This window comes from Schistosoma mansoni, chromosome 5 (assembly GCF_000237925.1).
Source record: "Schistosoma mansoni strain Puerto Rico chromosome 5, complete genome".
Taxonomy (NCBI): Eukaryota; Metazoa; Platyhelminthes; class Trematoda; order Strigeidida; family Schistosomatidae; genus Schistosoma; species Schistosoma mansoni.
Genome location: NC_031499.1, coordinates 6,089,373 through 6,102,662, shown reverse-complemented (window position 1 = coordinate 6,102,662; position 13,290 = coordinate 6,089,373). Strand labels below are relative to the sequence as shown.

The 13,290-nt window shown below is 33.3% G+C and overlaps 2 protein-coding genes across 2 annotated transcripts in view; one reads left to right on the top strand and one right to left on the bottom strand.

Annotated features, from left to right (window-relative positions):
• The window catches only part of Smp_159220 (hypothetical protein), a gene marked incomplete at both ends in the record, with an annotated part of 13,994 nt that extends 13,602 nt beyond the window's left edge, over positions 1–392 (top strand). The window contains one exon of the mRNA XM_018797743.1: positions 309–392. Coding sequence (XP_018652754.1) covers positions 309–392 — 84 coding nt within the window. The remainder of the gene's footprint in view (positions 1–308) is intronic.
• Positions 393–1,463: 1,071 nt separating this feature from the next.
• The window catches only part of Smp_159230 (putative quinone oxidoreductase), a gene marked incomplete at both ends in the record, with an annotated part of 16,153 nt that continues 4,326 nt past the window's right edge, over positions 1,464–13,290 (bottom strand). The window contains 7 exons of the mRNA XM_018797741.1: positions 1,464–1,475; positions 1,529–1,609; positions 3,389–3,598; positions 4,294–4,349; positions 5,432–5,535; positions 7,403–7,545; positions 10,111–10,416. Of these exons, the coding sequence (XP_018652753.1) occupies positions 1,464–1,475; positions 1,529–1,609; positions 3,389–3,598; positions 4,294–4,349; positions 5,432–5,535; positions 7,403–7,545; positions 10,111–10,416 (912 nt within the window). The remainder of the gene's footprint in view (positions 1,476–1,528; positions 1,610–3,388; positions 3,599–4,293; positions 4,350–5,431; positions 5,536–7,402; positions 7,546–10,110; positions 10,417–13,290) is intronic.

Genomic DNA, 13,290 nt, shown 5'->3' with positions numbered 1-13,290 from the left:
TAAGAATGTTTATATTATTATTATTATTATTATTATTATTATTATTGGCATTGACCAATTAGTCTTCACAACAAACAATGAAAGAGATGAAGATAGGCAGTAATGGCTGTATGAAAACTTTATCTATATATGGCACATTCATTAGTCACATTTAATTTGTATTGGTATTTATCTTCTGAAGAGATGATAATTTAACACACACACACATACATCACATAAACGGCAACATAAATTATGACAGGAAGACAAAACAAATAATAGGTTAAGCAGTTTAATTTGTTGTTTTTGTTTTTTGCAGTAATCCTTAGGAAACTGACTATTTAGCTGTTGAATTCATTGATGTCTCGTCTGATGTCGGCTTCTCAGCGTTTTCATTTCCTTCTTCAGCCTAAAATTAGAATTATACCAAGTACTTGAGATGCAGTCCAGTTACGTAATACATATATAATTCAAATGTCCAAATTTAAATATATGAATACCATAACAGTGAGATTTATCATTGACATGCCAATCAATAGTGATTAGGTGGTTTTTATACAAATGAAAATATCTCCATGTTGATATTTTGACTGGAATTTGATCAGTCTTTGCATATATGCATCCAATATGGATTGACTAGATATTAGCCATTACGACGTAAGTTTATATAGAAAAGATGAATTGTGGCTGGGATAGGAATTTAGGACGCAAGTTTCGTCATTTTTGAAACTCGTTAGTTAGATACAACTACATCCTAGAGGTGATGTCCGTTCCGAAGCTCAAAATCAGTTCTTTTTGATCCGAACACTAAAACATTATCCGCTTAGCATTTTAGTAGAGATAGTCACTAACTAGACCCCGGTCATGGATTCCGCTACCAGATATTTCCTATTCAATCGATTTAAACATATAAGTTTTCGTCTAAATATTGAGAAATTACTGATGGAATCTACCGTTTCATCAATTGGAATAACTTGTCTACTCTTCTTTCTCGGAACTAAATATACAAATAATTCCCCTTTGAATGTACTGAAGAGTTTATTGACTATCATTTTGTCCACAATATTGGATTTGCACGCTACAAATTTAGTGTCAGTATTATGGATCATGTCAACTAATGGTTTGTATGTCTAACCTCAATCAATTCATAGCATTATAAATTCATTTTACGATGATGTCAGTAACGAACTGCCCACATCGGTCTGAAGGTACTGAGTTTTCTCTACATTGATATTGCTGTGGATGGACAGAACGAATTACCTGTCAAGTATTTAGTAGTTTACACTGGTCGTTTGGCTAAGATGATGTAAACTATGAAATCTAACGATCTCTATATACACTTTTTAGTAGGTATCATCTATAAATGAATGTTATCACAGATGAATCACTATTGTTTCTAAGATGACTAGCTGAAAAAAGCTAATAAATATTCTTAAATAGAATTATCTTATTAATATATTGAATTCAATACAAGCACTGAATAGTCAATACGACATCTAATAGTACCCATATAAAGAAATAGGATGAAGAGGACTTTCAATAAACTTACTTCCTTTTCTTTCAATTTAGGGATTAAAACAACTTTACCGATATTCTTTCTTTCTTGTAAACGCATCATAGCCTCTTTAGTCTGTAATTAGGAAAAAAGTATTATTTAAGAAAAAAACTAGCATCAAGATATTTCGTGTATAATACTAAGGAGTCCCATACTAGGAAGAATACAATTTTCTAGGTATCCATTTGTTTCTTATAACTTCTCATAAACATTTCAATGAAAATCATTTACACTATTAATTTTTTAAAATGCTTGTTATCGAAATGTTCTATAAAAGACAATAGAAGATAGTTGCGCAATACAGTGGATTGGTTGAAGTTAGACACTAATATCGTTAGATGCCAACTCAGTGGTCTAGAGGTTAGGCGTTCATGCGTGTGACTGTAGGTCCTGCGTTCGAATTCCGTGTACAGGATCGTTGATGCGCATTGCTGAGTAGTCTCATGCTAGGACGAAACGGTCGTCCATTGCTTCCAAGTTACCAATGATGGTCTAACATTGATCATTTCATGATCTCAATCAAAACTTAACAATCTCCCAAATCCCATACTGATAATTAATAAACTTCATATTTCCAATACATAGGTTACGTTTGTCATAAGTAAAAATCATTTGGAATATCAGTGAAAACTTGAAAGAGCTCTATAACTATTTTTCAAAGAACTAAGGAGTATACACTTATGACATTACCTGGGATCTAACCTAGGATCTTCAAGTGTTACAGCTAACACTTAGCCATTAGAATCACTAACTCATCTTCGAATAGTAATAATTTCAACACCAATCAACCAGGGTTATATAATTCAACAATTATCCAGTTTCATAAGAAATATATATTTTACTCTCGATATACTTTTAATTTGACCAATCTCCAGAATGTATGAAGCTTCGTAATATATGTTTGCGTCACAGAACTTTACCATAATAATAATCAGGATATGTTTACCATATATCTCTTACGGCTTTAACTATAATAACTACGTATTTGTGTTGGTTGTTTGGATCATCGCATTCATGTTTAGGACTGCAAATGGTTGGATTAAAATAACCAATACAAAAATTAATTGAACTTCACTCCATTGAACACACTAGTTGCTATCTGAACTCAGTAACTATGTGGGTAACGTGATGGTGTTTGAAGCAAACGTCATTCAGTTAGAGTTTCGGAATGAACATCAACTCCAGTTGACAATTCCCGAATAGGATGAAATGCGTGTCCTAAATCCCATTGCTAGTCACCAACATCTCTGCTTATAATAACCACAGTCTATTTGCGCTAACATAATTCACATAGTTCAGATAATCTTCGTCTTTTTATTGCACTATCGAGACTAGATAATAATTGATTTTTGATACGCATAATCACGCTTAAAAATAAAATGCTATTTTCAAATCAAAACTGAAGGCAAATCATTAAATTAGAGAGAATTAAATAGGTATCTTATCTATGATAGATGCCATCAGCAACAGCTTACTGTGATAGAAAAGAAAATCAGATTCCAGTTGAAAAGGAAACTAAGAAAAGACAATGGAAGTGGATGGGGTATATATGATGGAAATTATCAAACTGCATCATGAGATAAGCAATAACTTCGAATCCTGAAGGTAAACGGAAAAGAAGAATGTCACACACTGTGTTGAGCATTGGAAGTAGACATCAAAAAGATGAATAGCAACTGCAAACAACTGGAAATGAGTGCCCAAGACAGAGTTAGATGGAGAATGCTTGTGGGTGGCCTATGCTCGTAGACGAGGGGCGATTGGCGTAGTTAAATAAGTAATTAAGTAATTTATGACAATTGTTATAATCATTGAAAGGATTCATTATAAGCAATCATAGTTATGGCTTCTTACCTCATCTAAATACCACTGACTATCAACTAATGGATCAATTTTTTGACTATCAATTAATTTTGTTAATTCATTCCATACGTCAACAATGAATTTATTTATATCTGTTTGAATAGGATCACGAGAGAAGAGAAGTGATTTTAATGAAAATCCACCTAACAGTAAATTTTCATCATGTAGTCTCAACGGATTAATACGTTCTATATGAAACCACTGAAATAATAGAAAATTTAGTAAGAAAAAATTAGTAAATTGAAACAATGAATTTTTCTAAGGAAAGATGGATGTTGGCTAACAGTGGAATCCAGGATGTGTGTTTCGTTCCCTTCAGGACTCGTCAGCTGGATGTATTAACATCCCAGAGTTGATGTTCACTCTGAGATTCCTGGATTAAACTGCTTACCACTATCCACCTCTGCTTATAATGCTTGTGGCAATATCATAGCAATTTACACAGGATGCACATTCTTTGTTCTCCAACCATATTCTCTGTATTGAAAATTCTAACGTCTACCATTGATATTACTACAACTATTCTTATTATTTTGACATTCATCTTGATAAATCTGCCTAGCTATGTTGTAGTGCAGAAATACGACAGGATGTACATTTGTACTAGAAGATTCTGGATTCGATTTCGCGTGCATGGTAGTGGATTCGCACTGCTAAGGAGTGCCATACCACGAGAAACCGGTCGTTCAGTGCTTTCTGATTGTCAATGGTGGTATAACACTGGTTGGTTCATGATTTCAATCTCCACAGTCCTATATTTACAAATAGATTTTATGTAGATTATGACTAATTGACCGTGTATAATGTATATTTACACAAGTTTGTCGGTTAAATGAACATACAAAACAATTTGGACAGAGTTTCAACTCAAATTGTCTACACTGAAACAAACTTACATGTTTTGCTAAGTTGAGAAAGTTTTTCCTGTCTCCAGTAACTAAGTTTGACATACCTTTGTAAAACAAAAATACAAAAACAAGAGAAAATGAGATTTCCTATTCGTATTGTGTTTTGCATTCGAATCCTTATGTTATCTATAGTTCAAACAGTTCATATTGACGGGATGAATTAACGGTCTACAGTAGTTTTCGGTGGTATTAATTGTTTACCGATATCTGTTGAGTTTGAAGTCCCCCAAATACCAGAACCAATAGCTTTTCAGAATTTAAAAGAAAATAGTTTTTTTTTGTGTGAACGAGATTTGCTCATCAAACTTCTTTTATGTTTGAAGTGACAGCAATTGATTTCGAACTTCTGTATAAATATCAACACTGTAGTAATCCAAGTATATCGGATTAAATAGTTCTTAATGAGACGAAAGTTTCATCTTAGAATCCATTGCTAGATAAGACCTATCTTTCATTTACACTGTGATATTTTAAAGGACAAAGTAATATAGAAGCCAAAAAGTGAGGCTTATGATTAGGTTACACTTATTTTGGTTGATAAATAATCTGTACACTTTCTATTTCATAATAATAATAAACCTTGTTAAGTGAAAGTCACCGGATAACAAGACCTTACAAAACCCACTTTAACTGGCTTGACTGATATCAAAACTATATTTCTGTATAGAGTTGTGAAGATTGTTGAGTTTTGATTGAATTTAAGAGTTCGCGCGAGAGACTGAAGGTCCTGGGCTCAGATCTCGTGTACAGGATCGTAGATGAGCACTTCTGAAGAGTCCAATACCAGTAAGAAACGGCTGTCTAGTGATCCCAGGTGGACTCCAGTATCCTGAGGGAACAAATCGCGTATGAATCAGTCGTTGGTCACCGACTACCAATGGACTGCATCTCCTCACGATGCTCCATTGCCTTGTGGATCAAATCTTCAGGTCAAAGGTTCCGGGTGTGACCCCTTAAGAAAACCACCTGCTTCGGTTTGGGCACCTGAGTAATATCATAGCCCTCACACAGATTAAATGAGATTTGTGTGGCGCATATATATCTGGTGCCCATTTGTACCAATATTTATGTGTTTAAATAAATTAATTAATAAATAAAAGTATCATGTAATAACACATTAATTTACCATAAATTACATGCTTTCCTAAAGGTTTTAATATTCCATATAGTTTATTTGTATCTGGTCCACTTATACAATCCAAAATTGCATCAATTCCATTAGGATAAAGCCTATTGAATATAATATGAGGAAGAAAAACCCATAAAATTTAAATAATAAAACAACACACAAGAAAAATGACGATTCCTAATTTGAACTATCATTATTCCATCAGTAAAAAGATTTATAAAAAATGTATTTATAGACTCTGAACAATATTTATTGCAAAAACCAGTTATATTTATTATCTTTATACGGTCTCGATTTCATTACAACTCCGACATTCGAAGATTATTATAAACCGAAACGGATGGTGGCTGGCAGTGGAATTTAGGATGAACGTTTCGTCCTATTCGAGACACGTCGAGTGGATGTACCCTCATTTCAGAGTTGATATTCACTTCAGAACTCGAACCCAGTACTGTTTGCTTCAAGCGTCATCATGTTATCCACTTAGTTATTGAGTCTAGATAGTCATAAGGAAATTAATACAATCCTCAGTGATCTGATGTTCCCTTCACTAAGTATCACGATCAGAGATGTTATCAGTGACCTATTTGGATTTCTATTGACATCCTGTGGGACTGAGACTTGTACACTGATTGTCTACTTACTAGTAACTAATATGATTCTTTATCACTCTATACAGTTGGTTGGATTATATTGATCACGTAGCAGTGTTAACACTAGTTCAAATAATTTAAATACCTCAAACAACTAAAAAGATATCGAGTTATACATGCTTTATATTAGCTATCACTCAAGGAACAAGCTGTTTGACGTTCAACAAATATGAATATGATTTAAATGTTACTTGTGAGCCAATATCAGTAAAAGTATTAACTTTCAGATAACTGAGAATGAAGATTTTATATTGAATGAATCGAATCCGAAACACACTTTAGCTCATTAAGCGTTGAATGGTGACCGAATCTGTTTAAAAAACTGATACGAATGGAATACTGACTAAAAGTTAAGATAACCTAATAATCATATGGTTTATATTACTAACTGGCCTTAATTAACAAAAACACTGAAAATCAGGAAACTCTGAACAAACGTTTCGTTCCAGAATAAAGCTCCACACCAGTGTGCAACTATAATCCCACTAAAGATCGAATCCATGACTTTCAAATCTCTCACCAAGAACTTAACTTATGGAGTCACAGAGTCGTCAATCAATAATTTACATTTCTAACCTTAACTTGGGATATTCAACGAATAATCTATAAAATTCACTAACGTCTTTGATCAAAACATTAATCGCGATACCTCTGTATAATGAAAATTCGAGTTAAATGTGAGTTTTCTGACCGTTAGCTGTTTACTTTGATTAAAGAAAGAGTTTCAAACGTGATCAACTTAATTTAATTCAACTCAGTAACTGCGTGCATGTTGGATCAAAACAGGACGTTTACGTTATAACTAATCTCATTTGTTAGGTTACTTAAACGAATAGAGAAAGAAACCATTCTATCAGTTTACTTGTTGAAAATTTGACTGAAATTTGATCAGTCTCGGTTGGCATATGCACATTCAGTGTGGATTGCTCCAATATAGCCACTATGATACAAGTTTGTATAGAATAAATAGAATTTAGCTTTCAGCGGAATGAAGAATGTACGGTTTGTCTTATTTGATACTTATCACTTAAATGTATCTGCCAAATCTCAGAGATGATGTTCACTCCAGCAATCGAATCCAGTACCATCCCAAATACGATGAAATACGAGTTCTGAATTCCACTATTATCTACATTCGGTTAAGGAACAACGATTAATGACGGTTTTTACTAAATTTTCTTTGAGTATGATATTCAGTAACTTACACTACATCATATTACTATTGAAAACCATTTTGTTACTTAAATAGATAAATATACATTTGTAAATCAATGAATAACAATAACTTAGAAAGGAAATAATGAAACCTACTAACTTTTTAATTTCTGTTACACAATCTTGATCAGGTTCTAATAATATATCATAGATGTTTGTCAACTTTTCATGTTTTGCCTTAGAAGCAATACCAATTAAGGTTACATTCGGTATTAATTTCATTAACTGTCCTAAAGCAGTTCCCTTTTTGAAAAATAGAAAATAATAAACATATTTTTTCAAAATAAGAAATTACCATTTTGAAAAAATAAAAAATAAAACAGGGACATTAAAAAGTAACAGTAATAATTTGGAGGATTATGTGTAAAGTGCTTGTAGTGAAAGGTTAATTACTACTTTACTTACGCCTGTTACCCCTCGTGGAGGAGCATAGGCCGCCCACCAGCATTCTCCATCCAACCCTGTCCTGGACAATTATTTCCAGTTCATGCCAGTTAACATTCATCCTTTTCATATCTGCTTCTAATTCCCAGCGTAATGTGTTCTTTGGCCTTCCTGTGTTCCGCTTCCTTTCCGGATTTCAAGTTAGGGCTTGCCTCGTAATGCAGTTTGGTGATTTCCTCAATATATGGCCTATCCACTTCCAACGTCTTTTCCTAATTTCCTCTTCAGCTGGAAGCTGGTTTGTCCTCTCCCACAGTAGGTTGTTGCTGATAGTATCCGACCAGTGAATGTTGATTATTTTGCGAAGACAGCTGTTTATAAACACATGTACCTTCTTGACGATGGATGCAGTAATCCTCCAAATTTCAGCTCCGTACAGTAGGACTGTCTTGACGTTCGTATTGAAGATTCTCACTTTGAAGTTAGTTGACAGTTGTTTTGAGTTCCATATGTTCTTCAATTGTAGAAATGCTGCCCTTGCCTTGCCAATCCTCGCCTTTACATATGCATCTGATCCTCATTGTTTATCAACGATGCTTCCGAGGTACGTGAATGTCTCCACATCCTCCCGAGTTTCTCCATCAAGTGTGTATGGGTTAGTGTTCTTCGTGTTGTATTTAAAAATCTTGCCTTTCCCTTTGCGTATGTTCAGGCCTATTGATGCAGAGGCTGCTGCTGTATCTGTCATCTTCGTCTGTATTTGTTCGTGTGCATGAGATAGGAGAGCTAGGTCATCTGCGAAGTCCAAATCATGTAAATGATTCTGAGATGTCCTCGAAGTGAAAGGTACTGTGTTCAATTCCTAATGTGAATATGAACACTGGGATAAAAGGAAAACGTTCGAGTGGCTAGTCTCAAATAGGTTAATACGTTTGTTCTAGATTCCGCTATTAACTATAATATATCCATCTAGACAGTAGGAATTTTTTACTGTGCACAAATATTGTAACTATTAAATGGTTGTATATCTAACACTCAACATATGTGGGCTTTTATTATGACTATCTGTTTATTGATATTATGTATATGTGGGTTACCCATGAGATATTACTAAGTTAGTTTATGGGAAATTAATTGATTACATTTTGATAGAAGTGTTTAATATAATTTTAAGATATTACTTATGATTTGTACCTTATTAAGAGGATTTTCATCCAATTAGGGACTTGTCAGTTGAATGTACTTGCTACTTTGATGTTCATATAGGGACTCGAACTTAGTACATTTCACTTCAAATGTTTGGTGAATTATTCACTCAGAAGGTTAGTTCAGACAACCAATTATTTGTTCAACGTGTACGGGGTTTATCCCAAAATTAGTAAGGACTTCATTATCCCGTTGCTGATATTTAGGACTGAATTTTAATCTGTCTACGTTGTCTTCTTTGAATGCTGTGTAGATTCCCTTAACATAATCTTTTTGTAACAAGTATGTATTTTAAAAAAAGATGAATTGCCCTAGATTTCACTGCTTGCCACGGTCTAACTATCTCAAATAATGACATAGCAAAATGAATATAATGAATCAATCAACACAGAATGAAATGACGACAAAAATTGATCAATAAGTCAGTCCTGAATATCAACAACAGGATAAATTATACCTTGAATCACTTAGTCATTCAATTGTTTTCTGTAACACATATCTTTTTAAACAATATTAAAAAAAGATATGAGACAAGTACTAAACAGTCAAATGTACAGCCACAAATCAACTTCATCTAGTAATACTTCGTGTGATGACTTAATTATTGTGGCGCCGGTGGTAAATTCAATCAACATGCTGTTGAAGTCATTTAGCAGCATGAAGTTAATCCAGATAGTTTAATTATAAAGGCCTCATAGCCAAATACTTGAATTTCTAAGAATAAACATTATTGGTGAGATCATAATTTATGGACGACCTTTGAACCATCCTAAATTGATTTAGAAAAGCTTTAAACACTTACTAGCATCAAAATAAAGCTCTAAATTAATGTAAAGTGTTAAGTTCAGAAGTTAAATGTTTAGGTTAGAGACTACAGTTAGTGTTTTAATCACAAACTGACATCAACTATAATGTAATAACAAGATAATGCTATTTAGCCATATGAATGAATAAATTACGTGCCAAAATCTGATTATCTCTACCTTAAATCAGTCATTAATTCATTCATAAATCAAGTTCTCACCATAATAATGATTAATGACATTTGTATTTTATGTACACACATGTGCGGGATCGTGGATGCGCACTGCCAATGAGGAGTCCCATAATAGGACGAAACAGCCGTCCAGTGCTCCCAGGTTTTCCATGGTGGTCTAGCTTCAATTGACTCATGATTTCAACTATGAAAACATATAAAATTATCATAATGCTACTTACAATTCCACCACCAGCTGAAAATATCAAAATTATATCCCCAGAATGAACATTAAGTATATGATAAGTTAATATATAAGCTGGAATATAAGCAAAACTAATAATTGCAGCTTTATTAACATCTAATGTTTTAGGTCTTGGTAATATAATTGACTTAATCATTCCAAATTCATTTGACTCTGTACATTCAACATCTTCAGATTGTGTTGTTGAATTTGTTTGATCTGTATTAACTTTTTCTATAATTGGTAATACAAGACGTTCACTCCAAGCACCATTGTTAAGTAGAACTATAACTGGATCACCAACCTAGAAATAAAATAAAATAATAATTTAATTAAAAATTTTTTAAAAATATAATGAGATGAAGGATTTGTTAAAAAACCGTTCCATTAAAAGAGAGTTTATATTAGGAGTGAACTCAGTTAGATAGCCAATGAAAATCAATGAGTACTAAGCAAATCTTTCGTCTCAGCTAGGGACTTGTCGACAACGAATGTTTACAACACGATAAGGTACAGAATTGACTAATGTTTTAACTATTAATTATTAGGTGTCATCACAGTTCCCTTAAGCTAATGTCTTCTTCAGGATTTTAGAAAACGGACGTTTAGTGATGTGCTCTATCTATGTATCTCAGACTACGATAAATACGATGATCCAGTGTACATCAATTCTGAAAGTGACCACTTCACGAAGAGAATCCATCATCTTAGTAAGTATATCTGATCTTTGTGCATTGTAATCAAACAAAATCGGAACATGTAAATGTTTCGTGTTTAGGATTATCATTCAAACTGTACTATATTTTTAATTAAAAAAATTGCACGTGACTACTGAGATTCGATGAGGCTACAGTTTATAGAAGACTTTTGAGCAGCGCTAAAATGACCTTGGGATGTCCAACTACATACTAAGGTTAAATGAAGGTTATAGACCAGTGTTAGAAATTGAGATTAGGATTTAAAGTTGAACGTTAGGGTTAAAAATGAGATTGAATATTTTCATCACAAACTGGTAATGGTAATGGTAATAAGCCAAAATCCATGACCTGCTATCTTAAATCTGATTGGTTGATTATAGTCTCGTCAGTAATCGATATCAATTGAAGTTTATTCAGTTATCAGATATCAACACATAAGCAAAGAGCGAATACACTTTTTGGATTCTATTTTCGTTTGTTATATAGTCAGTAATGAAGACCTAATCATTAGTGAATTGAGGTATTTTTTCATCATCCCATACGGTAGTGCCGAGTAACAGACAATCATTTAACTTAATGACCAATAAAATTTTACAGTTTTCAAATAATATTCACTGATTATATGTGCAATTAAGAAGTGCACCATGTAAGAAAGAAACTCATGAATAATGGATATTTCAATAAAGTGCGTCAGCTGAAAGGATTTTTTCTTTACAACACCAAAGTCAGAGTTTTGTAAGTTTGAATTGTGACTAGTAAAGAAAATTCATATATTCAACAATCTGTGGAATATCTCGGAATAGCCACTATTCAAGTATATTTGACCATATTAGTGAAACTAGTCTGTAGCGATGCATCCACTTAAAATATACGTACACCAATAAAAACTCCTCTAAATGCAGTCCGGAATATCAAAATGTGGAAAACACAAACCTTTATAAATAAGAACAATTAAATAACATTTTAGAGTATACGTTTATACAACTCATCAGTTTTTGAGTAAGAAATAATAACTATTCCACATTCTCATAAAGTCGTTACGTATGTCTGAACACTGATTACCACGACGCGCTATGCTGACTAGTATTGGTGATGGTTTGAAGAAAGTTAGGGGCGGTCAAACAAAAACGTGGTATCAGTCCTTGAAGTCACTAACGTCTACTCTGAGCCATGTTGGTAGATGTAGACTACTTGGTTGGGGTCCGCGTGACTATCCTAACCAATGGTTGGAGACTCTGAGTGGTATGGCTCAGAATCGATCACAATGGCGTAGGTGTATACACTCTTTATCTTCCTTTAAACCTTGAGATTAAAATGGCTTCATAACTTTCTTCCTTCCTATACTATGTTCTTACATACAACCTATCTTTTACATACTATCACCACTAAATCAACTACTTCTATGAATTTGGTGTTCATGTTGTTGTGCTAACGAGGTATGATAACTTGGACCGATGCATATATGTGCCTGGTCCTACATTGTAGCTAACTGACATAAAGCGGATGGTGAATATGTTAACCGTTTTAAGGTTATGATGTACTTGTCAAAATATGATCATGAATTAGAACTAATATTTTCATCAAGAACTGATATTAGCTATAATTCATGAATCCTAAACTAAATATTCTACTCTTAGTCTCAATGTATGGAGCGGATCTACCAGTTTTGACTACCTCATGATTGACTTAATAGTTTTTGTTACCAAGGTCGTTCGATACTACAACTTAGCGGCTTCGTGCTTACAAACCTTTCTTCTAAATACAGTATCCATATAGTTATATAATTTTTAGATAAAATTAATTCATTCATAAACGAAAAATTAGGGTAATTACTAATTAACTCATTAACTATGATGTAATCATCATAGACAACATGAATATTGACGCTAGTTACTCTACAAAACAGGAAGTGAACCTATGGAATGATGACATCTATTGTAAATGATATGTGGATATATATATATATATATATATATATATATTAATATAAATCGGTTTGATTCATGTATAATTCTTTTTAAATTACAGTTAAGATTGGTTATTCTGTCTGAAAGAGAACAGTAAGTGAGTGAAATAACTATTGTATAAAATATATAAATAAGAACAATATGAATTTCTCTTATCTCCTGTTTAGGTCTGAATCTCAATAAAAATGTTTATACTGTTTCCTTTTATTATAAACAGAGATGGATGGTGACTAACAGTGGAATCCAAGATGCGTGTTTCGTCCCATTTGGGACTCGTCGGATGGATGCACTTCCATTCTTGAATTGATATTCATTTCTGAACTCGAATACAGTACCATTCGCTTCGAACGTAATCGTGTTATACACTTAGATAATGAATCAAGATAGCCGCCAGCTTGTACAACGGAGTGTCGTTTAACTCAACACCTTTTCCACTGCATGTCCTTTCATTTCACTTCGCCTTCTCTTCCTCACTTCATTCTCTACAATTCTCTGAATGTCTGTTCCGATCAA